This window comes from Heloderma suspectum, chromosome 1 (genome assembly GCF_057233095.1).
Source record: "Heloderma suspectum isolate Gila_16-S chromosome 1, 16-S_ref, whole genome shotgun sequence".
In the NCBI taxonomy this organism is placed as follows: domain Eukaryota; kingdom Metazoa; phylum Chordata; class Lepidosauria; order Squamata; family Helodermatidae; genus Heloderma; species Heloderma suspectum.
Genome location: NC_139458.1, coordinates 76,664,478 through 76,692,043, shown reverse-complemented (window position 1 = coordinate 76,692,043; position 27,566 = coordinate 76,664,478). Strand labels below are relative to the sequence as shown.

At 42.2% G+C, this 27,566-nt stretch overlaps 1 protein-coding gene across 4 annotated transcripts in view; it reads left to right on the top strand.

Annotated features, from left to right (window-relative positions):
• The window catches only part of SMOC1 (SPARC related modular calcium binding 1), a 124,942-nt gene that overhangs the window by 28,220 nt on the left and 69,156 nt on the right, over nucleotides 1-27,566 (top strand). For 3 of the 4 annotated variants that reach the window (XM_084847922.1, XM_084847924.1, XM_084847923.1), the window contains exons 2-5: nucleotides 12,065-12,236; nucleotides 15,519-15,631; nucleotides 23,511-23,610; nucleotides 24,829-24,876. In XM_084847922.1, the coding sequence (XP_084704048.1) occupies nucleotides 12,065-12,236; nucleotides 15,519-15,631; nucleotides 23,511-23,610; nucleotides 24,829-24,876 (433 nt within the window). The remainder of the gene's footprint in view (nucleotides 1-12,064; nucleotides 12,237-15,518; nucleotides 15,632-23,510; nucleotides 23,611-24,828; nucleotides 24,877-27,566) is intronic. The other variant, XM_084847925.1, reaches the window with a different exon arrangement.

Genomic DNA, 27,566 nt, shown 5'->3' with positions numbered 1-27,566 from the left:
TTTTGAGCATAACCTTGCTGGCATGTGAAATGAGTGAAATTGTATGGTAGTTTGAACACTCTTTGGCATTGCCCTTCTTTGGAATTGGAATGTAAACTGACCTTTTCCAGTCTTGTGGTCACTCTTGAGTGTTCCAAATTTGTTGGCATATTGAGTGCAGCACTTTAACAGCATCATCTTTTAGGATTTTAAATAGCTCAGCTGGAATACTGTCATCTCCGCTAGCTTTGTTGCTAGTAATGCTTCCTGAGGCCCACTTGACTTCACTTGACTCTCTAGGATGTCCGGCTCAAGTTCAGTGACTGCACTATCATGGCTATCAGGGACATTCAGATCTTTCCTGTATAGTTCTTCTGTGTATTCTTTCCACCTCTTCTTAATCTCATCTGCTTCTGTTAGGTCCCTGCCTTCTTTGTCTTTTATCATGCCCGTCTTTGCACAAAACGTTCCCTTGAGATCTCCGATTTTCTTGAAAAGATCTCTAGTCTTTCCCATTCTGTTGTTTTCCTCGATTTCTTTGCATTGTTCATTTAAGAAGGCCTTCTTGTCTCTCCTTGCTGTTCTCTGGAACTCTGCATTCAGTTGGATATATCTTCCCCTTTCTCCCTTGCTTTTCGCTTCCCTTCTTTCCTCAGCTACTTGTAAAGCCTCATCAGACAGCCACTTTGTTTTCTTGCATTTCTTTTTCTTTGGGATGGATTTAGTTGCTGCCTCCTGAACAGTGTTACGGACCTCCGTCCATACTTCCTCAGGCACTCTGTCTATCAGGTCTAATCCCTTAAATCTATTCCTCACCTCCACTGTATATTCATAAGGGATATGATTTAGGTCTTACCTGAACGGTGTAGTGGTTTTCCCGACGTTCTTCAATTTAAGCAGAAATTTTGCAATAAGAAGCTCATGATCTGAGCCACAGTCAGCTCCAGATCTTGTTTTTACTGACTGTATAGAGCTTCTCCATCTTTGGCTGCAAAGTACATAATCAGTCTGTTTTCGATATTGACCCTCTGGTGATGTCCATGTGTAGAGTCTCCTCTTGTGCTGTTGGAAAAGAGTGTTTGCTATGATCAGCGTGTTCTCTTGGTAGAACTCTATTAGCCTTTGTCCTGCTTCATTTTGTACACCAAGGCCATGCTTGCTTCTTATCCCGGTGATTTCTTGACTTCCTACTTTAGCATTCCAATCCCCTATGATGAAAAGGACATTTTTTTTGGTGTTAGTTCTAGAAGGTGTTGTAGGTGTTCATAGAACCGATCAACCTCAGCTTCTTCGGCCTCAGTGGTTGGGGCATAGACTTGAATTACTGTGATGTTGAATGGTTTGCCTTGGATTCATACTGAGATCATTCTGTCATTCTTGAGATTGTACCCCAGTACTGCTTTTCCCACCCTTTTATTGACTATGAGTGCTACTCCATTTCTTCTAAGGGATTCTTGCCCACAGTAGTAGATATGATGGTCACCTGAATTGAATTCGCCCATGCTTGTCCATTTTAGTTCGCTGATTCCCAAGATGTCGATGTTCAATCTTGCCATCTCATGTTTGACCACCTCCAGCTTACCTTGATTCACTGATCTTACGTTCCAGGTTCCTAAACAATATTGTTCTTTAGAGCATCGGACTTTCTTTTCACCACCAGACACATTCACAGCTGAGTGTCCTTTTGGCTTCGGCCCAGCCACTTCACTCTTTCTGGTGCTACTTGGAAATTCCCTCTGCTCTTCCCCAGTAGTCTATTGGACACCTTCTGACCTGAGGGGCTCATCTTCCGGCATCATCTCTTTTAGCCTTGTGATATGTTCCATGGTGTTTTCTTGGCAAGAATACTGGAGTGGGTTGCCATTTCCTTCTCCAGTGGACCACATTTTGTCAGAACTCTCCGCCATGACCTGTCTGTCTTGGGTGGCCCTGCACGGCATAGCTTATGGCTTCACTGAGTTACGCAAGCCCCTTCGCCACAACAAGGCAGTAATCCATGAAGGAGTTAGATCAGAGCTTTCCAAACTTTTCATGTTGGTGACACACTTTTTAGACATGCATCATTTCACGACACAGTAATTCAGTTTTACTAGCAAACCGGAGGTTAAACTAACCGGTTATAAGAGATACAGACACATACATAAATTGTAATAATGAAATGTATGGGGATACAACATATCTCATGAAAACCTTTCATTTATATTTTTAAAAATATATGACTTGTAAGATAATAACATACATTGTTGTCATTTATGAGTAAGGGAGCTCCGCGGTGCCCTTCTGCACAATTTTCTGCATTTCACGAGACACGCCTACACACTGCCGCCAACACACTAATGTGTCGCGGCACACAGTTTGGAAAGCTCTGAGTTAGATGATAATAACTTCACACAAAAGCAAACTGCAAGCAGTGCCATGGCTTGCAAGGGAGTTTTCTGCCTCTGCTTCCCTTTGCCCTGGGTCTTATGCTTTCCTCGTCATAGGGGTTCTATTTGGGTAGGGGGCAGTGGAGGCTGGTGGCTCTGATGTCAGTGGGGCGGTGAATCCGCTCAAGGTTCCAGTCAGAACCAGTCAGAAGACTTAAAGGAGCTATCCAGAGTGTGAAGCATATAGTCCATATGGAAAGTTCTGACTGGTTCTGACTGAAACGCAGAGTGGATTCATTGCCCCATTGACATCAGAGCCACGAGCCTCCACTGGTAGGGGGAATATTTCAGGCCCCATGTGATTATTCCTTAGGTGACCTCATCTCTGGCCAACATGTTGTTTCTATTGTTATATACAGTCAACTAGATATACGTAGTAGTTATCCTGTATACATGCCAAAGGTAGAAATCCCTGCATGTAAAAATTGATGTGAGAGACTGCTTGGCCTAGGATAACAGTGCTATTAGAATAATAGAATAGTAGGGTTGGAAGGGGCCTACAAGACCATCGAGTCCAACCCCCTGATCAATGCAGGAATCCAAGTCAGAGCATCCCTGACAGATGGCTGTCCAGCCTCGTCTCGAATGCCTCCAGTGTGGGAGAGCCCACTATCTCCCTAGGTAATTGGTTCCATATTAAGAAGTATATAAAAAAGTAACCACAAAAAATACTCTTAAATATACAGTGTTTTATTGAAACTTAATCTTGAATATATTCAAGAACAAATCTTTAAACCTTGCTGAGAATCATCCTCCCCCTCTCCCTCTCCCTCTCTCTCACTCTCCCTGCACTGAAATGTGAAAGGGTGCCTCTCTTTCCTCAGGTTAGCTACAGTTCAGAGATCTTAGTGGAATATGTGGGTGGTACGTATTGTGTGCATGGCCTAAGTCTCTGCATCCTCATCAGATTTTTCATAACAATAATTGCTTTATGTATATTCCTTTTTGCGGGTGGGGAATAAGGTCTATATATACATGCGCGCACACATGATGAAAATCTACATTGTGTTGCACCTGTTGATCTAAGGGCATCCTCTAGCTTAAAAGGCACATGTTTGTGACTGAAGAGAGTACATCTTCCTTATCTTACTTGTATTGCATTGTGCTTAACTTATCAGAACTAAGTCAATTAGTTATTTTCAGGGTCAGAACAACACTGGCAGAAGCACATGTATAAGGCAACCCCCCCCGCCCCCAATCCTAAGTTAGTCCTCTCAGCCATATTGGCCATTACATATGTATGCTGATCAGTAATAAAATCTGATACAGTATGGGATACTCAAATGGAAGGAAAATGGCTGTATAGTAACAATTGGAGATGGCTTACATGTCCTAAGCTTGTACCATGATTTTAAAGATATTGCATCCAGATTTCAGCACATGTGGTCAAATGTTTATGACGATTGTATAATTGAAAATGAATTTTGTGATGGTTCTGGTATGTTTTGTTGTTGTTGCAAAAATGGAGCTAACTAGCTTATGGCTTGGGAATCACTTTTTTTACTCCCAAGTGTGACACCTATTTAGAAGTCTGTCTTCTCTTAAGATATAGATTGTATTATGATGGTTTTATTGCCCTTCAAGAAATAAGCCACAAGGGAAGAATGAACTCCTGGAAAGAGAGGGAAAAGGCCGATTGCATTTTAATTATTTCAGTGATAGTGATTGCGATTGCTATTCAGGCCTTTGCAGAACTGTGTAGTGTTTATCTAGAATAAATGTTGGGTGTTGCTTGATTACCCTGGTCTGGAATGTAACACAAATTGATCTAAGTCTTAGGTTAAGGATGATAGCTAAACTTCTAAATCTGCATGTTTAAGATAGCTGGGGTGGTGAGACAGGATATAGATTTGTGAAAGGTTCTTTAGTAAATAGACTGACCATGTAAGGAAGGGTTCTATATAACTTAGTAGAATGGCTAGCTTTCTTGGAGGGGTTTTAATTAGGGCTGTAAACTGATAAAGAAGTTTTCAATTAAGAATATAAGAAGAGTCAAGCTGGATCAGACAAAAGGCCTATCTACTCCAACATTCTTTTCCAACAGTGGCCAACCAGATCCCTATGTTAAGCCCACAAGCAGGGCATGAGCACAATAGCACCCTTTTGCTCATGTTTCTTGGCATACGAAGTCATATTGCCTCCAATATTGGAGGTAATACAGAGCCATCATGGCCAGTTGTCATTGATAGCCTTATGCCTCATTAATTTGTCTAATCCCCCTTTAAAGCCATCCAAGTTGGTGGCCATCTTTGTGGTAAATTCTGTGGTAGTGAACAATGCGAAGTAGTACCTCCTTTGGCTGTCCTGAATGTCCCACCAGTCAACTTCATTAGATGACTCCGGGTTCTAGTATTATCAGTGAGGAAGAAAACAACCCTCTCCACTCTTGCTATACCATGCATGAATTTATATACCTCTCATGCCCGCCCTTACCCACCTTTCTCTAAGCTAAATAGTCCCAGATGTTGTAACCTTTCCTCAGAGGAAAGTTACTCCAGCCCCCTGATCATTTGGGTTGCCCTTTTCTGCACCTTCTTCAACTCTACAACATCCTTTTAGAGGTGCAGTGACCAGAACTTTACACAGTATTCTAAGTGTGGTTGCACCATAGATTTATATAAATTCATTATGATATTGGCATTTTTATTTGTTTAGTTCTTTTCCTAAGGATCCCTAACATGAATTTTGCCTTTGTCATAGCAGCTGCACACTGGGCCAACATTTTCATCAAGGTATCTACCACAACCGCAAGATCCTTTCCTGTTCAGACCTCATCAGTGTGTACGATGATTTTTTGTCCCAATGTGCATCACTTTACACTTGCTTATACTTAACTGCATTTGACATTTTATTGCCCATTCTCATAGTTTGGAAAGATGGCGTTCTTTGCTGGCCCTTTATATTTCAGCTGCCCTGAATCATTTGGTGTTATCAGTGAAATTGGCCACACTACACACCCCTAATTCTAGATCTGTGAGCAAGTTAACAGATCTATGAACAAGCACTGGTCCCAATACAGATTCTTGGGGACCCCACTGTTTACATCACTCCTTTGCGAGAACTGTCCATTTATTTCTAGGCTGTGCTTTCTGTTCCTTAACCAGTTACCAATCCATAAGAGGACTTCCCCTCTTATTCCATGACTGCTAAGCTTGCTAAGGCGTTTTTGATGTGGGACTTTGTCAAAAGCCTTTTGCAAGTCCAAGTAAACTATGTCTACCAGATCACCCCATGCATATTTTTGTTGACACTCCCAAATAACTCAGAAAGGTTAGGGAGGCAGGTCTTACCATGTTGATTCTTCATTGGCAAACTTGATCATTTTATCTTTAATGCTTTCCATCAATTTTCCCAGGGCAGATGCTAAGCTAATCAATGTGTAATTTCCAGTACCTGTTCTTAAACATTTGTATTACACTGGCCACTTCCCAGTCCTCTGGTACAGACAGAGGCTGATCTTAGGAACATGTTACATATTTTTGTTAGAAGATCAGCAATTTCCCATTTGAGTTAACCAATTAAAAGCTGGACAGTCAATTTTCATATCACCGAGACCTATTTTTGAAGATACTGAGGGGCATGTAAGATAATTTATAACTTGCTAAACATTACACCTGATGGTTACAAAAGCCCATCTTTGTATTTTTCTTTGTTGCTGGGGTCATCTAGAATATAGAATAGCTCCTGAATGCACTAATACACCAGAATAAAATTGGGTTAAAATGAACAAGTTCATATCCCATGTCTGTTAGGAGATTTCTAGATTTAGGATGAGTGAGCTTGTTGCGTTGTCTGAACCCAGGCGACATGGCTTGTTTGAGAGGGAAACAACCCTCAAATAACCCTATAACAGGCCAAGAATTATTTGGGGGTTGTTTCACCCTCAAACAAGCCATGTCAGCCAGGTTAGGACAACACGATAACCAGTGCCTGGGTGGGTAATTAGGGAAATGGCTCCTGACATACGGCAGGAATTAAAACAAGCCACTGTGGTTTATTTAAGCTATGGCGGATTGTGCAAACTGGCCCATTGATACCAATCGCAACTACACGGTGTTAAATTACAGTTGCCTGTGAAGGAAAGCTATAATGGTTTTGCCCTGAAATGCAAGAGAAGTCACTGCTAAGAGCAGAGCTACTGCTTTTTCAGGATCACAAGGCTTCTCTGGCTTGCTTCCTCTCTCTTCCCCACCCTCTGTAATGTATACCGGAACTTACTTGACATCAGAGTGTTTCCTCACCCAGCATAGCCAGTGATGTAAGGGGAAAGCGCAGAGCATAATAACGTCAGGATTCTGTCAGTTGGCAAGGGAGAAGAGATCGGCTTATGTCTCCAAAATGTTCTCTCTCCTACTCAAAATTCAAGAAAGGTTTTATTTCTTTATCTGGCTGCAAAGATTACTTTGTATATTTCTTAAATGTTATGTATTTATAGGAAATTATCTCTAGGTCAAACCGTTTATTTCCACTGAAAGACAGGTGATGGATTTTGGGCTTAAAGCAATCAATATAGCATTAAGAACCAGTCACTCTTATGTCAACTGATGGACAAGTGATATTGGACAGAGCAAATTCCATCAGCATTTGCTGCTGTGCAACATTCACTTCAGTGATCCTGCCCCTGTGTTTTGCTCTAACTGGGTCAGACTCTATGCTAGCCAAATACAGAGACAAATCCAACAGGCAATTTAAGTAAGTAGGCAAATGGTCAAGCACAAAGGTTTCAGTCCATAATGGGATCAGACAGCATCAGGAGCTGTCAGGATACAGGCAATGGTCAGAGCACAGTATTACCAGGCAACAAGGTGGTTTCTAGAAGACAGGCCTGAGGTACAGCCAAGGCCAGACACAAATAAACAGACAGATACAATACGCAGTCCAAGAAGCAGAGTCACGCAGGAGTCCAAGGCTCAGTAGCCCAGTGGTTCAGTTGCATGTTCAGGAAACCAAGATACTGGTAGAACAATGTTTCTAGTAATGGCTAGGCTGAAACTGAAGGCTTATATAGCCAAAGTTTACTGACCCCTACCCAGGGCTCAGCTGCAGTTTGTTACGGGCCCTCTGGCAAAAGTCCTATTTGGGAGGAGGGCCTTGCTCCCAAGGAGTCCTTTCCTCTTGAGAAGTCTGCCTTTGTAATTGAGCACTTCTTCTCAAAGGAGCCCTACTGGCCTGCCTCTTGCGGTGACAGTGATCTCGAGGGCTAAGTAGTTGCCCAGCCTCCCCCTTAGAGGCAGAGCTCCCCTCCTGCTGCAGGGGTGGATTTGAGGTCATCTCTCCTGAGGGCCTAGGGTCCTGCAGGTCTCCTGATATGGGTGGCTCCTTGGCATCCTTCATCTCTGGGAACTCTAGCTGCTCCTCGAGGGGCGGATTCGGGGCATAACACCCTGCAACATCCCAAAAAGTACTGTGTCTACCTCTGTCCACAACATCCATGTGCTGTCTACAAAAATGAAGCATTGTGTCATGTTAAGCAATTTTGGTTCTAGATTAGAGTTGTGCATTGTTTACCACTCGGTGCTTCTGACAGCATGTAACAGATGCCACTTACTAACATGTAAAGATGTAGCCACACAGCAGGGTCATTAAAGAGAAACACTAAAATAGGTCTCTGTAAATACCTCACATAGAGATACTGCACAACAATGCAGGGGTTTTATTCTGCTTCAGTTGTGTTTGTGCTATGGTTACTGGGCTACCATGCTGATCCTGCTAGTCTCTTTGATCTAGCAGCAATCCATGCTAGGATTGGCATAATTCCTGTGTGTATTGTGTGGCAAAGCAAACACACAAAAAGAGAGAGAGAGAGAGAGAGAGAGAGAGAGAGAGAAATGGTTACCTAAAATGATTGTCTGGATGTGCATTAAGCTAGAAGGAAAACTTGTCACCCTTGAATGCTGGGGGCGGGGAGGGGGGCGCTTGTCAGACATAAATACTTAATTGACAATAACTGTTTCGTGATGAGTGTTTATTTTTTTTTAAAAAGTGGGGAAATGATTTAAGATTCATTTCCACTGTCCTGTAACAAGGACCAATATTATAATACCAAACTATGCATTACACAAAACATGTAGGCTTTAATCTTACACCTAACTGTGTTGTGGGAGTGTGGGTGGTGTTAAACATTATATACTAGCTCTCTTCATCTTCATCTGGAACAACCTGAAGTTTTTATTAATCCATAATGCCTACAACATTTTGATATTTAGACAGCATGAAGCCTGTGAAGATCTGCATTGTTTACACGGCATAGAAGGGATGCATGAACATTCTTGCTATGTATATATTGACTGAATCAACTTATCATGATGCCACTTTCACTTTGGTAAGAGCACCAAAGGAAAACATAAGTGAATGCTAATGAAGGATTATATTACAGCTGGAAAGGATGATTGTGGAGACAAAACAGTATAGTTTCTTTTGATAAGTGTGCTTCGATACATCCATCAGCAGAGGCTTGCTGTGAATTTTTGGTACCTATTTTTTGCAGATAGAGAACTGAGACCATATCTGTAAACTGAAAAGAATACTAAACTATCTTATGTGTGGGGCGCACACAGCAGCAAGTAAAATAGGTTAAATGTTCTATAGATCCACACACAAATGATAGTGTAATTTGTTTATGAGGGCATTTTTAAAGTCCAAAATGGAGCTCCTTTCTCACTTCTTCTTCCCTGCCTGAATGATGATGATCAGTCCAAATTTGTTCTCTCTGTTGTGTAGAAGTTCTTTGGGCACTGATTACAATTTCACAAAGGCTTGCATAAACTGTTCAGTTGTATGTTATGATGTGTGCAGATGGGAGCCGAGAATGGGTGACCACCAAACATCTTTTCCTTTGAGGGACAGACCCCTTCCCAAGCCAAATTTTAAAAGTGGTTCCAGCTGCTGAGCAGCTGAAAGTAATCTGTTTTTTCTCACAGACTTTAAGTTCTTTAATCAGTGTTTGTTGTTTTTGTCAGCAGTGGTGCTGAGGTGTGGAGAGATAGAGCAGATGCACTTGGTTGGCAAATTTAGCTTTATTGGGACTTCTCTTATCTCACCTCTGCCATCTTCCCAGGTCAGAGGAGGCTGGAATTAGTCTGGGAAGTGGCTATAAACATGCACCTGTGTAAATGCATGTTCAAAAGGAAGGGGTTCAAGGCAGCTGCTGTAGTGGAATACTTCTGAAAGACTTCCTCTCCTCTAGCAATCACACAAAGATTTGTGCATTTAGAATAGAAATGGACTATTGTAAAATCTCATTATCTAGGCTCGTTATCTGGAAATAGATGATATATTACAGGGGTGGTCAAAGAACATAAGCCCTATTTGGGGGTTGTCTTCCTCCACCTGATTAAAATCATGTGATGGAGAGTTGGCAATCTCTGTTCTTTTTAATGTATCACCTTCCCCTTGTTTGCAGCCTGCCACGAGTTGAAGGCCTGTCTTCTGAAGCAGGGACCATCCTCTGCTCATGGAGGCTTCCTGCACAATTTAAAACGCAGGGCAAGAGTTGCATTCTAAAATTTGGATCCAGAAAATAAGCCTAGCACTGTCCTTTAGCTGCTTGTACCCACCTGTTCCCCAGAGCATCTACTTCTCCTTCCTCCTTAGGATTTCCCACCCTTGAAATAAAACGTTTTTGGCACATGAGTGTGAGCCCATAAAATACTCCATTCATCTAAGGGGTACAGCTCTCCTATTTTGCTTACACATCCCCTGCCACCAAGCAATACTATTTACACATCATATTGGAGTGCCAGACTTTACAACACAATCCAACCTACAACTGTAACATAACCAGAAATTAGGATATAATTTACATGCTGAGTAGAGAACTCAAGAAAGTGAGCCAAGCCACAGACTACAGGTCAAGTCACACATGGTCAAGGATTTTTTTGTCATCAAGGAATTAAGCATGTAGAAAAGGCTCTCAAATGTGTTACAAAATAGTGTGCTGCTATAGGCATTCAGAGCTGTCTGCCCATTGGAGGCTGGATGTTTGGCTAAATGGATTGGTGGTCTACTCCAAGAAGGCTGTGCTTATGCTCTTCATTTGGCAACAGATAACCTGTCTACTTTTAAAAAGCAAGTGCAAAAATATCTTGTTCAGTCGTTCAGTTGTGTCCGACTCTTCGTGACCCCATGTACCATAGCACGCCAGGCCTTCCTGTCCTGCATTCTCTCCCGGAGAGTGCTCAAGTCCATATTCATTGCATCAGTGATGCTATCTAGCCACCTCATCCTCTGCCGTCCCCTTCTCCTTTTGCCTTCAATCTTTCCCAGCATCAGGGTCTTTTCCAGAGAGTTTTCTCTTCGCATTAGGTGGCCAAAATATTGGAGCTTCAGCTTCAGTATCTGTCCTTCCAATGAGCACTCAGGGTTGATTTCCTTTAGGATGGACTGATTTGACCTCCTTGCAGTCCAGGGGACTCGTAAGAGTCTTCTCCAGCACCACAGTTGGAAAGAATCAATTCTTCGGCGCTCAGCCTTCCTTATAGTCCAGCTCTCACAGCCATACGTTGCTACTGGGAAAACCATAGCTTTGATTAGACGGACCTTTGTCAGCAAGGTGATGTCTCTGCTTCTTACTATGCTGTCTAGGTTTGCCATAGCTTTCCTCCCAAGGAGCAAGCGTCTTTTAATTTCATGGCTACAGTCACCATCTGCGGTGATCTTGGAGCAAAAATATCTAACCTTTCCAAATAGGGTGTGCAGGCTGGTTTATAGGGAATTTTATTTAAAGGGTGGGAAAAACCTCGCAAATGTATGGAGCATGTTTGCTTAGGCAAGCTACAAATTTGAAGATCAACTGTGGCAAGGGGAACAAATACAAAATCATGGTCTAAATGGATGAAGTGTGGGCCATGCATGTCTTCTGTCAACCCTTGTTTGCAACGTCTTTCTCTAAAGGAGTTTGTTGACATATAGAATAATTTGATTTTAATTCTGTGGAGCATACTCATTTTAAAAATTAGTTAAGTGGAAAAAGAATATTTAGTCTAACCTGCCAAGATGTACTTCAAATATGTATGTTTCAGAATGTTAAAAACAAGGCTAGCTAGCCTGGAACTTTGGACATTGGCAGCTTTACCCTTGGAAAGAAAATAACAGATTTTAGGCAACTGTCACACCAAGGCGAATACAACAGTGACTCAGTTTTTCTGTGTAAGACATGTGGTTATTCAGTTGCTGCTGTCTTGGGGCTATTTGTTTGACCCCTGGAAAAAGTGATAGGGTAGCTGAAGGAGATGCTCCCTTTCCTAGGAATTTACCTTTGGAATTGGCCTTTTGTGGGTATGTACAAAAAGCATGCATTAGTGCTGGAGTGGGCAATTTGCAGGCCAAAACATCTGGAGGACCACAACTCCCAGCAGCTCTAGCTAGCATAGCTGATGGTGAAGCATGATGGAAGTTACAGGCCAAAACATTTGGAGAACCATAAATTGCCCACCCTTGTATTAGTGCATTCTAGTTACACCTCCATCCAATGGTTACCTGGGGGTCCAGAAATTTTGTTGAGCTTTAGGAAAGAAAGGCGGGAGGATATAATATGTAAACACAAACATAATGATAGAAAATATAGCAACCCCCCCCCCCGCATTAACATTTACTATGCTTCTTTTTCAAAAAGTATAGTCAATTTAAAGAACCCAAATATATTTTTCTTCCCATTTTAGTTTTTAATAAGCGACCGTGACAGAGACCCACAGTGTAACCTCCACTGCTCCAGGTCCCCCACCAAGCCCCTCTGTGCCTCAGATGGCAGGACATATGAGTCGATGTGCGATTATCAGAGAGCAAAGTGCAGGGACGCGAGCCTGAGTGTGGCTCATCGAGGCAGATGCAAAGGTAAGGCAATGAAAGGTGGTTCTCTTGACATGGAATGGGAGTGTGTTGTACAGTTTTTCAAAGCATAAGTGCATTCTAGCATTGAACAAAATAAGTACCTTGGGAATACCTTCTGCCTAAGAAGAGTTATCTAGGGATGCAATCCTGTGCATATTTAGACAGAAAAGAGTCCTACAACTCCCAGCATGCTCACTCAGACATTAATGCAAATTGTGTCTTACTTGACCATAAGCTATTTTCTGTCTAAACATGCATAGTATGGTGCCTTAAGTATCTTTGGCAAATAAAGGGGCCCTGAAGGGAAGAATGGGAATATTGGTAGAGAGCCAAGAAATAAAATAGTGATCTGTAAGTATGTGTTTTTGTTTTGTCACGGGACATTAAAAACATCTTTTATTCCTCAGTTCGTGCACTTTTATGTGCTAATGTGACATAGAAAGCAAAAGTGTCATTTTAAAATCAAATGCATAATGTAAGATCATGGTGTCCCATAGAGATCACAAACACAGGGAATTCAAGTACCATTCTTAAGCTTATTTGTGAAAAGAGTCCTGTGTCTTCTAATCAGTAGAATTTGAGGTGAAATACCTTTTGAGAGGATTGAGTTCCAAATGGAAAGAAAATAACACTTTGCTAAATAGCTTATAGTCAAGTAAGTCACAATTTGCATTAATGTCTGAGTGAGGGCTGAGCTACATGTTATATACATGTGACGTGTGTGAAATTTACCCCCAATTGTCTCCTTCCTGTCTTCAGCAGCTAGGAGACAATGATGTGAAGCAGGGGTGGGTGGAAGACTGACGCCTTTTGAGCCAATGTCTCTGTACTCCAAGTCCCTCTCTCTCCCAGTTGGGTTCTAAATGCATGTTTGCCCTCTGGATCCTTCCTTGGTATTCCCAGTATTGTCATATAGGAAGGCCATGCATCAACTGCTTCTATGATTTTGGGGGTCTTTCCCATGCTCCAGACAATGCATTGAATAGGAAAAACGGGATCCTTTTAATATGCTGTGTTGAGAGGGTTTTACCGTTAAAGGCTGCCTAAAAATAGTTTTGAATAAATAAAATATGTTGGCGGTGATATTGAGACTTGTCTAGAGTGTAATTTGCAACTCAAGCAGACCTTCTGGCATGTTGTTCTCCTTTTAAGTTGTCATATTCAAAAGATGTAGCAAAATAATAAATAAATATGCAGTATTTCTATCCAGCGCATCAGAGCAATAGAGTCTGTGATACGCTGGATAGAAATACGTCCTATTTATATGCATTATTTTGTTACATCTTTTTGTACCACATTTCAGAGGTAAATGGCCCTATTGAGGCCAAATAAAAATAATCATAAATAAAAAATAATAAAACTCATTGAGAAGTAAAATACAAAATTCACAATAACGATACAACAATTCATTCTAAAACCAGCAGTAAAATAACAGCAATGGTTAAAATGACAACGTAAAGATTATGGGGCAGCATCATTAATCAACTAAAAGTGGATGTAAACAATGAGGTCTTTAGAGCTCATTTAAAAATGGACAATGAGGGAAGTAGATCCACTCCCCCTGGAAGGGAATCCATAATAATAGGGCGACCACTGAGAAGGCCTGTCTCTTCTGCCCACTAACCTGATGAACCTTACAAATGGAGATATGAGCAAGGCCTCCATGACCAATCTTAAGGACCAGACAGGCTAATATAAGTGCAGGTAGTCTTTCAAGATTTAGACACTTCAGTCAGCATCTTTGATTTGGAAGCTAGGTAAAGTAATACAGAGATACATTTTAGACATATAATTATGATGGTGAAGTAATAGTTTCCAAGTGTATTTTTATTAGTAAGTTGGTAATTTGAAGACCTCTGTATTTTCCTTAGTATTTTCTTACTAAATATGGCCATGTGGAATCAGCAATGTTTCCTTAGAAATATAGGGTTAGATCCAGACTTAGTCATGCTTGGAGGAGACCTATTGTAATCAATGGGACAATGGGACTAACCAATTAACTTCATCCAAGCATGACTAAGCCTGGATCCAACCTTATGTATCTAAAGAAATGTTAGTCATGACTAACTTAAATTAAGTCCCATTGATTTCAGTAGGTCTGCTCTAAGTATGACTAAGTCTGGATCCAACCTATAGTCCCTGTAATTTTTTTTCTGATGTTCGAAGACTCACTTGTTCGTCTTTAATGTTTTCTAACTTCTAAAATAAGAACTTCCCCTTCTCCTGAAATTATGTTCCTCCAATTGTTGGCCATCAGACAAGGAGAGTTTTGCATGAGGGAGCTTTCAAACATGCACATTTCTGCCTGAATTCTGAAGTGATATCTTTCCAGGTGGGCTGTATCATATGAGATTTCAGACTCTGTCATCAGGCTCTCAGTTCTGTTGCCATCAGTGGCACTTCCAAATAAGTATCCTGACACCTCAACTTCAGCTGCTCCCTGTTATTAAAGTTCTGTCTCCAAAAAGGTAGTGTGAGGAGACGTGGTGTAAAGGAACCATACATAGCCCCCACCCTTCCTCTCAGTGGAGTATGCTCCTGTTGACCTGCTTCTCAATAGTGCAGCACATAGGAGCCCTTCATACCAGTCTTGGGCCCTCCAGGCTGGACGATTAAGGTGACCCTTAACAGGGACTGCTTATGTTGCCTAACCAGCTGAACTGGAAAGACAGGCTAACTTGGAGGAGATTGTATCATTGTACTTTGAATAAAAACTAAAGACCGTCTCTAGTAGTCTCACTACATCAATCTCAGAAAAGCAATGCATAATGTTCCAAAGGTAGACTGCTAGGGCATAGACTTGAGCCCATGGGCTACAATCTTAAATACAGTGACTCATGTGTGTGCTGCCAGGACATAGGTCAAGTGAAGCATTTTATGTGTTGGACATTTGTTTGATCATAATATCACAAATGAAAACAACAAGAAGTCCTGTAGCATGTTGGCAACTAACACATTTATTGTGGCATTAGTTTTCATGACCTACTTTGTTAGTGCGTGTATCTAGTCATAATCCTCAATGTATAAAAATGAGAGAAAAAAGCCACACATAATAAGATGTGATTTTAGCAGGACTTAAGTTTGAGCCAAATTTTACCTTTATCAGTGGTAGTTCCTGGCTACCAGGGAAGTTATCCGTGTATATAGGTAAATGTAGCACAGCAAAGCAGCGCTTTGTGGGGTTTCCCTTTGGACATGCTCACAATGGAATGTCATAGACTTGATTAGTTCATTGTGTTGCCTGCCACTATTTAAGTTCCAAGTGGATTTTGTTCCCCTTCACAGATGCTGGTCAGAGCAAATGCAGATTAGAAAGGGCTCAAGCACTGGATCAAGCAAAGAAGCCACAAGAAGCAGTCTTCATTCCAGAGTGCAGCGAGGATGGATCATTCACCCAAGTAAGATTTTTATCAAGATGTCCATGGCTTTTCCTGTGCACACATATCTTGACAATATACTTGGAAGTGATGGCTGAATCCAAAAAAGTATGATTAAATTCTCTCTCTGTGAGTGTGCATGCGTGTTTGTGCAGTGCATGGTCTCTGTGGCACAAAGTACTTTTCACCAGCTCAGTCTCAGCCTTTGACGATTTTTGCTAGATGGGCCGAAAAGGGTGCTTGGGAGGGGAGGAGGCTCAGGATATCTCGTATCCTGGCCTCTCCAGTCTTCTCCCCTCCCCGCCCACCAGAATGCCCCCTTTCCTTGTCTTCCAAAGCTGCTTTTCTGACGTTGGAGAGCAGCCAGTATGGTTCTTTCTGTGCTGGCTGTGGGGGGGCTGTGGGGGGGTTGAATGTCTGACTCCCCCTTCAGAGGTCGGAGTGCTGACCCCAATTTCACAAGCATTATTCTGACCAATCCTATGGTCCCTGGGACACTCTCCCAGGGACCATGGGATTGCTCTCTCAACCAGTTTTCTAAAATCTATCCCAATACCTTATTCCTTAGTTCCATAGATCAGTTGGAAGATGTCTTCCATCTTATATTCAATTGTATAGAAGGGACTTCAAAGTCCAACCCCTGCTAATGCAGGAAACCCAATACTACGGCACCTCGGATAAGTGGATGTCCAGCCTCTGCTTAAAAACCTCTCATAAGGGAAAGTCTACCTGCTTCCAAGGCAGCCTGTTCCACTGTTGAACAGCCCTCTAGCATCAGGAAGTTCTTCCTAGTGTTTAAACCCTTTCCTTGTAGTTTGTATACGCTGGTTCAGGGCCTACCCTCTGGAGTTATTTTGAAAGTATTTTCCAGAATTTTTTGCACAATTATGCCTCTTGCGTCTGAAAAGGCAGGGAAAGTGGAAAGGGGCAAAATGAGTGTTGCCTCCATCTTGATCTCAAGTGGCTATTTTGGTTTTTGTCTTATTTAGGGGAATGTGGATTATATTGACATGGAATACTTTTATAACTTTTTGGGTATTCGTAATAGGTAATACAGAAAACAAATGGAATCTTCCAGCCTCTCTACAAATAACACAAATAATGACAATTGGACATGGAGTATTTATAAAGCTGTAGCAGATCTGTGGGACAATTAGACTGAAGTCTTTTTCTTTTGGAGCTGCATTGTCCATGTATGTTTTGCAACATCTGTTGGTCTACATCTACTAAAGTTGAGGCAGATGTGTAAGGACACTGAGAATGTTTCTACTTTAATGGAACTGATGGAGAGAACTGAGATATGCTGGGTGTTATTTTAGCCATTTGTCATTAGTCCTGGCACTTTAAACCTGCTGTTCCACAACTTATGCACAATTACCTATTTTTTAAAGTAAGATTGGAACTCTACAGTATATGTATCAGCGTGTTTACATGCATGTGGCCATGTGACTCTCTTGCTTTCCCATGCAGTACCCCTGCTGGGAATTCTTTAACCACAGTGCCCCTGAAGACTGAAAATGGTTTTTCTTCTGGTGGAAAATGGTTTTCGGAATGCAAAATCAATGTTTTTCTTCCATCCTCCCCTCCCCTCTTGTTATTGAAACAGCCTGGAGAGATGTTTGTCTTTCATTTCTTATCTGCCATTGGATGCAATTTCTTATCAGAAACCCTACATGAATGGGGGTCAGTGTGCCTTTGGAACATCAGTGCTTTCAAAAGAAAACTTTTTTTTGTTTTTGCTTGCAGAAAAACTACAACTTCTAGTCTGCTAGCTCAGTATCAAGCATTTTTTAACACTTTGCTAAAATGAAAATGATGGCTCTACATCCTGCAGTCCTTACATGGGAGTAGTCCTGTTGGCCACAGCAAAATTAGCTAACCATAATGCTGCGTGTGTAAGAGTCTGCCTCCTTCCTTAGGCAACTGAGAGGACCCAGTCAAAGACTTCACGAAGCAAGACAACTAGGACACACAGTGAAAAGCTCTCTTTGGCTACTTTTCCCCTTTGGGGACTCAGCTTTACCAAAGTCTTGGTAAACCAAGCTACATCTAGGATAGTTGAGGGCTGGATTTTTAGCCATCTTAATGGAACTTAGTTTGGTACTTCATTTTGTTCAATATGAGTTGTTCAATACAAGTCTTTGGATGGAGCAAGGTGTGTGTTCAAAAGATAGACCCCTGTCTTCTCCTAAAGGCTGAGGGCTCAACTTATGGTGAGTTATGTTCCCTCATACTTCTGTGTCTTACCTTTCAAACTTCCTTTTTTACACAGGAAACCTAAACAGGTGTTACATTCAACGTATGGAGGGGGAAGGTATGGGATTGCACGTGTTGCTTCTGTTTTCAACCTCCGTGTTTGTTCATAGACATAGACATAGAATCATAGGGTTGGAAGGGGCCTACAAGACCATCAAGTCCAACCCGCAGCTCAACGCGGGAAGCCTGATTCCCAGGCGGTCTCCCATCCAAGTACTAACCAGGGCTGTCCCTGCTTAGCTTCTGAGATCAGCCGAGATTGGACGCATCCAGCCCTTTCCTTGATAGCCCTTTGTTCACCTTAATTTTGGTGTAGGGCTTAGACATGTACCAATGTGTTCAAGTTTGGTGCGTTGTTGTTGTTGTTGTTGTTCTTATTGTTATTGTTATTATATAATATATCTCTTAGCAGTCTTTCAAGACTGAAGTCTTACCAAAGTGGCATAGTATATAAAACAATAAAATTCAGTAGCAACATATTATAAAGCCACGTTAAATTTAAAGCATTTTAAAATGAGCCAGTTAAAATACAACACAGTATTTTATGAAATATGGAGATGCAGCAAATACAATAAAACCTTATCAATTAAAAGCTAGAGAAACAGGTGTGTTTTTAAAGCCCTCTTAAAAGCAGCCACAGAGGGAGCCAGAGCCAGCCATGTGATTCTTGGAGGGAATTCCATAGGGTAGGGGTCACTGCAGAGAAGGCCCTCTCTCTACAGGCCACCATCCTTACTGATCTTAATGGCAGGGGTCATTAGTAAGGCAGGGGTCAGCAACGCAGCACCTGCAGGTGCAGTGGCACTGCCAAGACTCCTGATGGCACTCACCAGACCCCTTCCTGAGGGTGTCACATGATCACATTGACCAGTCCCAGTTAGTAGCCTAGCAAGGGAGTTCTGTTTTGAACTAATTGAAGTTTCCAAGCAATCGTCAAAGGTAGCCCCACATACAACACATTCCGTCTTCTGTAGAAAGGAAAACATAGAACTGCATTATCTACCTTGTTATAGGATGACAGCTAACTGTATTCTGAGTTCTGTCCTGTGCCAGAGAACTTTTCCAGTGCAAAGGAAGAAGGGTCGGGACAGACCTTACGCCATGGGCTCTTGTCAGTGGCATGCTGAGCCAAATGATTAATCCAGACAAGTTCCTGTATTTTCCATACATAACACAAATCTGTGTTTTTAACTTCTCTAAAGATGGAGTGGAAACAATTCGCTCCTTGATTTGCCTCTGTCAAGTTATAACGGACGATCCAGCCAGCTTGTTAAAATGTTTGTGTAGTCCTTTGAAACCTCATTCTGGCATCTTCAGTGAGGAATTGAACAGACCCCAACAAAGGCTCCATTCTCCCAGAGGAGCATGCCAGTGGCTACAGTTTTAATATTTTCATATTCTAATGATTTTTATGGGTGCAGGAATTAATTTAAGGGCCCAGTGTATGAAGTGTTGGCTTTTGTTTTATTTCATGCACTGTAATTGATGTGTCTGATATGGAGGGGTAGCGGGGAGAGAAGAGATGTAATTGCAATCTTAATTACTTTGGGAAATGGTGACAGAGCCATTCTGTTGTATAGTCTTCCCTGCTATTTTGTCAGTTTGAGCTGGAAGCTTTGATGTTGTGTTTTCATCCGAATTTGATTTAAAAAAGACAAAATAACATATCTTCTCATGGGATGGAAAAGTTAGGGTTGGCTTGCTGCATGAAAACATGTAGAAAAACCTTGGTACCCGCTAGGAAGCTCGTGTAGCATAGCAGTTAGGCCAGGAGCTGGAGTGTTCCAGTATCCGCTCAGAATTCTCCCATATTTGGTTGTGGTTCAAAAGGCATTGTAATATATGTGTGTGTGAGCTCATGTGGCCCCCAACCTCCTGAGCCAGCATCCCCTCAGAGCCAAAAATATTGTGCAACTCTGGGCTATGGGTTGGAAGGCACCATACCTCAGTGGGAGAATTTGTTTTGCATACAGAGGGTTCCAGGTTCAGCCTTCAGCATCTCCAGGTAAAGGGTTAGATAGCCAGTGATGCAAAATAACTTATGGCTGAGACCATGGCAAGTGGCTCCCAGTGTGGACAATACCTGACTGCATGGACCAATGGTTGACTCAATACAAAGCAGTTTCACATGACTACTGATCTATTAATAACCTTGGCAATATCCTCTTTATATGGATTTCATTAATCACTTCAATGAAAGGGTTTGCAAAAGTATTGATAAACATCTCATAATTGTCTGAAATAAATCCATCATGTCCAGGAACGTTGTTACTTTAGTTTTTTCATTGCTTGGACTACTTTGACTATAATAATCCATGTTCTGTTTATCTTAATTGTTTAATGAAGTTTATCTGAGATTTGACAAAATGCTATTAATTTGACTTGCATCCCAGGGATGGGAAACATGTGGCCTCCAGATGTTGTTGGACTGCAGCTCCCATCATTCCTCACCATTAGCAATGCTGCCTGGGGCTGGTGGGAGTTGCAGTCTACTGACATATGGAGGGTCACACATTCTCCACCCCTATTGTACCTGGTCTTGTTTTTATATTACTGTAGAAATTGCTCAACTGTTTCCTCCTTGGAGAGGGTGCCCTGATCTTGCCTGTACTGCTGTGTAGCTTAGATGCCCCGTCTTACTGGCAAGGCTGGGGAGCTATCCAGCAGGTCTGGGGCAAGGTGCCTGATGCATGCAGCAGGGGAGCTGTCCAGCCAAGTAGTCAAGCAGACCATAGCAGAATGAGGTGTTGCAGCAGTAACTGCCAGGCAGCCACTGATAAGTTTATAGCTGGCCCTGCTGGCCCACTTCCTTCTGGAGTATCAGCAGGACCCTCTTCTTGTTCCCTCTTCCTGAGTAGGGCTCAGATGGGTGGCCTCATGCTGCCAGGCGCGCACAGCCGTTTAGTTCACTTGGACTTATCAGCACTCTGCTCCAGAAATCCTGTGAGTGATTGGGGAGGGTCCAGAGCTGGGTGTGTGGGGAATCTCCCAGGTTGTTGTTGGGTGTTTGTTGAGATCTGCTGGCTCCCCTTGGCCCCTGAACATACTGGGCCAATGGTGGGGGTTGTCATCCACTGAGAAGATCTCATCCAGTTCTGGGTGTGGACAGAACCCGACACTACGCAGATGAATTGCCCTAACACTCCTGAAATGGACACTGTAGATGGGTTTAACGATGGGCCGCAGCTTGATCTTCAACTGCAGATCTGCAGTTAAACTAACTAAAACCAGCTACCCCGCTCCACCCCCAGACATATTTGCTACCAAGGTAACAACTAGGAAACTCCATTTCTTGAATCTTACCATGGAGCCAGGTTGGGGTCACCCTTCCAAGCATCAGCTCAGTAATGCAACTGGTCTTTGCCCTTCACTGCTATCCCCACATCCCTGATTGTGTCAAAGAGGCCCTTTAAGCATCACCAGCCTTGAGCCAGTAAGTCCTGGGATCAGCAGTGTCATTGGAGCCCAAAGGTGGTTCCCAGCTCCACTTGAGCCAGGCAGCCATGAGAGGCTGGCTTGGGTAAACCCTCCTTCACCCCTCTGATGCTTCTGGGTGCTCACCATTGTTTTCTTTACCTTTCCTTCCAGTGTGCACTAAACATGCCCTATCAGTTGTGATCTATTTATGCTGCACCTGGCTCTAATTGGTTTACCCCATCAATTAGGTGAGTGGGCAGTTCCCACTGCATTGGGAGATGCAGCTGTTTTAAATCATATGCATATGCCTATCCCCAGTTGGCTGCAAGAGGCAGTCCCCCCCCCCCATGAGGCAGACTGGGGAGCATCATCACTCTTCTTTTTTTCTTTCCATTTGCATTCATTCTTTCTTTTTTGTCTGAGCTACCATTATCTGGCCACCATTATCTTTGCTTTGATGATGAGCATAGCTTAATATATTATTTTACACACCCATTTGGAAGCAAGTTCCGTTAATAGCAAAGTGGCTTGCAGGTATATGTTTTCAGAAATGAGGTACTGACTACGTCTCTGCATGAAATCAACTGTGTTAGCGCTTTTTTCCACCCCCCAAAACCCTTTACCCTTAAAAAAAGGAAGAAATACAAGATTGGTTTAGAATGATTATCATTATTTTGCATGGAGCAGAACAAAGTCTACAAAATCTTTCCCATGTTTAAAATATTGGATAAGAATACCCTTTATTTATTGCTTCTTAAGCATTGCATTGTAAAATAAGCCAGTTGTTTATCATAGAATCTTAGAATACTGGTTGGAAGGGGCCTACAAGACCATCAAGTCCAACCCCCTGCTCAATGCAGGAATCCAAGTCAAAGCATCCCTGACAGATGGCTGTCCAGCTTTATCTTGAATGCCTCCAGTGTGGGAGAGCCCACCACCTCCCTAGGTCATTGGTTCCATTGTCATGTTGCTCTAACAGTCAGGAAGTTTTTCCTGCTGTTCAGCTGGAATCTGGCTTCCTGTCACTTGAGCCCATTATTCTGTGTCCTACACTCTGGGATGATTGAGAAGACATCCTGGCCTTCCTCTCTGTGACAACCTTTCAAGTACTTGAAGAGTGCTATGATATCTCCCCTCAGTCTGCTCTTCTCAAAGCTAAACATGCCCAGTTCTTTCAGTCTCTCCTTATAACGGCTTTGTTTCTAGTCCCCTGTTCATCTTTGTCGCCCTCCTCTGAACCCTCTCCAGTTTGTCTGCATCCTTCTTAAACTTTGGTGCCCAGAACTGGATTGCTAGTACTATGTCACTTGAATATTTCTTTGTAGATCGAAGGCAAACATTTTGAATTTTTCCCATTGAAAAACAATTACAGTAAACATTTGCAATCTGGTCTCTGATCTAATAGGAATTATGCTGCTTTCACACACACTGCCTTGATCTCCTTGGGTCTACAAGGACAGTGGCATGCAGTCCATGGAGTGTTATGAAATGTTCTTAGTGGAACCTCTGGAAACAGGAGGGATACAGCTCATGCCCAGCTCTTTTGATGACTTATTAAAAAGCCTACAGAGATGAGTTAGTGAGGCTGGGAAGTAAGTTCTGTGATATGCCATTTATTAATGGTATAATCCAAGACTGTAGGACATGAAATAATGGACTTAAGTTACAGGAAGGCAGATTTCCATTGAACACCAGAAAAAACTTCCTAATGGTTCGACCAGCAGACAATGGAACCAGCTGCCTGGGGAGGTGGTGGACTCTTTGTTGCTATTCAAGCAGAGACTGTCAGGGAAGCTTTAAATTGGATTCCTGCACTGAGCAGGACCTAAGTGGCCCCTAACAACTCTATGATTCTACGATTAGTTTATTCAAATAAAAGGTGATGAGTACAGTGGTGGCATGAAGAAGCATAGGAGAGCATAAATTACTGTTTTGGCTAGAGTTACTGTAACCAAAACACCCTTTATTTGAAACAATATTCAGTATTTAACCTCAACTCTGATTTTAGATATTGGATAGACTGGGGACATAATAAACCATTACATTAAGATGCATGAAGTACTATTTTTTCTGTTTTCCCTGGAAATGTTTATTCCTGTAACTATATGATCTCCCTACTGGCATAAAAGTTATTATGCTCACTTTCAGCTGTTGGATGAGCACCAATAGCTGTGTGGGTGGCCACTGGGAAACAGGTATAGTAAGCTTCCTCTTTTCCCCCAAACAGGTGCAGTGCCACACCTATACTGGATATTGCTGGTGTGTTACTCCAGATGGCAAACCCATCAGTGGTTCTTCCGTGCAGAACAAAACTCCTGTATGTTCAGGTACTGAGGGCTGAGAAAAATTATTTGCTTGTTTTAATGCTGACATAGGAGGGGACCAGATCTTTGATTTCTTAATTCAAAAGCCTAGGATCCATTCATACAACTCAAAATTTGCCCTGTGCTTGGAGATTTTGAAGTGTGTTAACAGCTGGCCATGATTGTTTCATCTTGTGTCCAGATCAATGTTCATTGCTGCTTGAGAGCTGCCCTGTATTTGCTGCTCAGTTTCATTATATGCTGGATCTGACTATCAGACGGAACCAACAGAAGATAGTACTATGCTTTGAATTTGCTCCACTTTTGGTCAGGACCAATTTGGGGGTGGGTGTTGGGGGGTGGGTTACTTTCATTGGTCTTGGTGTTTCCAGCACATGTAAACTAGAATTATACCTATGTTAACAGGTACTGTGACTCGCCACTCAGTGGTCCACAGGTCAATAGCTCTTTGACTGTTAAAATGAATAAATATTTTAATATCAAAATAGCCTTTTGATTCTGCCCCAATGCTGGGTTTTTTTTTCTTCCTTTTAGTCAACTTGAAATACCATGAAAAATACAACATATTTGATTGGGTGCTTGTCAAGAGTTGGTTAGAATATTGCCTTTTGTTGTTTAACAGAAACGTTTAGGGATGACATAAAGGGCTTAGGTCATCCTGGACTTTGGAAACTACTTGCAGTATATTAATTTCTTCTCTCTTGCACAAGCTGAACAGGAACTTGCCTCCCCTCATTCTTCTCTCTGCCCTAAGTGGTTAGTTCTATAGGATTCCACAGAGGGGTATGGGCAACCTGGACAGAAGTCAGCTGTCAGTTCCTGCCCCCTTCTAGTCTGTGCACCTGCACATCTATGCCAGGCTCTTGCAGTATCAAGTCCTACTGTCACGTTCCATCTGGCCAAGCAGTTTGTACCACCATCAAGGTCACACTGGTAGCCTTCTAGAAACCCCCTTTCTCTCTAGCTTCTCTTTACCATTAGTAAGCTCATACACCTCAACTTGGATCCAGCAAAATGACTGGCCCAGTACAGAACAGGCAGGAGGATCAGCACTAGGTTTGGGGGCTAGGTGAGTGTGTGGGAGCACTTGTCCAAATGCTATTTCAGGACATGGCACCTGCAGCTTCTGTATAGAATGGGATAACTTTGGGATGATACCTGTAAATGCTTTGTTCATGCAGTCGCTTAAACAACGCATGTGTTTGTTCCCTTCTCTTTAAGGTTCAGTAACTGACAGACCATTAGGACAGGGTAATTCTGGGAGAAAAGGTGAGTGGAGTTCTGTGCTCTAATGAAGTGGGGGTTTTTTATTTAGGGATTCCCATTCATCCTCATTGAACCATATTGGAACTTCTCATAATGACAAAACCATTATTATAATCCCAAGGATGCCATGGTATCAAGTTCTGAGTCATAAGTATGGCTTTCATGGGGTGAAGACTACATCTCGTAACAGCACATATAAGCAGAAGTTGGAGGGCAATCCTTGTGAATTGTGTTAATCTTGAGGACCCTCAGTAAAAGGCCTGCAGGGTGAACGTAGTCCCCAAGCAATGTTGCCCAGGCATTTTGTAGTTACTGACCAGCAGTTCCAAGTGTGAGATTTTCAAACATGCTGTAAGTTGGTCTAATGTAATTTCTTTCCGAGGTCAGTAACATCATCACTGTGTAAGTACTTTGACTATTTTTCTTGAATTCAACAAGGGAATAATCAGGTCAAACAAAAGCACTGTTGACATTTGCAACCCTCTCTTGCATTTTCCATGAATAATTCAGGGCCAACTAGCAGAACAAATTTTTGAAACTTCTACCAAAAGTTCTGTTTCTAGTTCACCAGATTCCCACCTTGATATAAAGCACTTTAAGAAGACCACAAGCTTGAGAAATACCTTGAGCATCCTAATATTTTAAGTGATACCAGCTAGAAGGGGGTAGACTGGAAAAATAGTTATGCATATAATTTTGCATTGTATGTTCCATATTTGTGTTGTGAGACATTGTAGAAGATCTGCCACACTACTTTACTGTTTTCTTCTCTTTACTTCAGATGTAAAGCTAGCTAGGTTGTTGTATTTAACATCACAGGTTTTTTTTTAACATATTCTTTGTAAGCCTAACTTTTAGGAGACAAGGACCCAGAGATAAGACATGTCAGCTTTTGCAAGAGCAGCTGCCAAAATAAGGGCAATGAGAGAGAAGATCTCTTGATTCGTGGAGAGATAGATGGGCAATTTCACGGGTTTTATTATGATATTTATCTTTTAATGCTCATCTTCTGAATTATGGATTGTGATGTTGAGGAACCATATTGTCTCTTGGATTTTTTTTATATGCTTCCTACCTAAAATTGACTTCTTGTGAATTATTATGGCCTATAACTTGTGCATTTAAACTAATGCATATAATTTGCAATGCTTCTACCCAGTGATTCTGCCTTTCCATAATTTTAGAGTGTAGTAAATAATAAAGACGTTTGGAATATGGTTGCTCAATTGTAATCAATGAAGATGATTACATTTGCTGTCAATTGACATTTTGTATAACTATAGGTTAGCCATGACCCATAATGGCTAAATGGAAGTCTCTGTGTCCAGGGACTTGTGAGCATCCCAGGGACAATCTGGCTTGTCTCTCTTGGAAACAGAGTTCTGGACAAGATGGAGCCTATGTGATCTAGAAAGGCAACTTTTTATGTTTGGTAAAGGCTAACTAATCTCAAGCCCAAGCCCATTGGGACCCGCCACTTACACAAGGGAGATTTTTTGTTGTTGTTCAGTCATTCAGTCGTGTCCGACTCTTCGTGACCCCATGGACCATAGCACGCCAGGCCTTCCTGTCCTGCGCTCTCTCCCGGAGTGTGCTCAAGTCCGTATTCATTGCATCGGTGATGCTATCTAGCCATCTCATCCTCTGCTGTCCCCTTCTCCTTTTGCCTTCAATCTTTCCCAGCATCAGGGTCTTTTCCAGAGAGTTTTCTCTTCGCATTAGGTGGCCAAAATATTGGAGCTTCAGCTTCAGTATCTGTCCTTCCAATGAGCACTCAGGGTTGATTTCCTTTAGGATGGACTGATTTGACCTCCTTGCAGTCCAGAGAACTCGTAAGAGTCTTCTCCAGCACCACAGTTTGAAAGCATCAGTTCTTCGGCACTCAGCCTTCCTTATAGTCCAGCTCTCACAGCCATACGTTACTACTGGGAAAACCATAGCTTTGATTAGACGGACCTTTGTCGGCAAGGTGATGTCTCTGCTTCTTACTATGCTGTCTAGGTTTGCCATAGCTTTCCTCCCAAGGAGCAAGCATCTTTTAATTTCATGGCTACAGTCACCGTCTGTGGTGATCTTGGAGCCCAAGAAAGTAAAATCTGTCACTGCTTCCATTTCTTCCCCTTCTATATACCAGGAAGTGATGGGGCCAGATGCCATGATCCTCGTTTTTTTAATGTTGAGTTTCAAACCAGCTTTTGCACTCTTCACTTTCACCCTCAACAAGAGGTTCTTTAGATCCTCTTCGCTTTCTGCCATTAGGGTGGTATCGTCTGCATATCAGAGGTGGTTGATAATTCTCCCGGCAATCTTAATCCGACCTGTGATTCATCCAACCCGGCGTTTCTCATGATGTACTCTGCATATAAGTTAAATAAGCAGGGCGACAATATATAGCCTTGTCGTACTCCTTTCCCAATTTTGAACCAACCGGTTGTTCCATGTCCGGTCCTTACAGTTGCTTCTTGACCCTCGTACAGGTTTCTCAGGAGACAGGTAAGGTGGTCTGCTACTCCCATCTCTTTAAGAATTTGCCAGAGTTTGTTGTGATCCACACAATCAAAGGCTTTAGTGTAGTCAGTGAAGCAGAAATACTTCCTAAATGAAACCTCAAATCAAGAGGGAAATGCTTATTTCTGGAAGGGGGCAGTTCCGTGGAGCTCCCTTACACAAGCTCCGGCAACCTGACTCCTTCC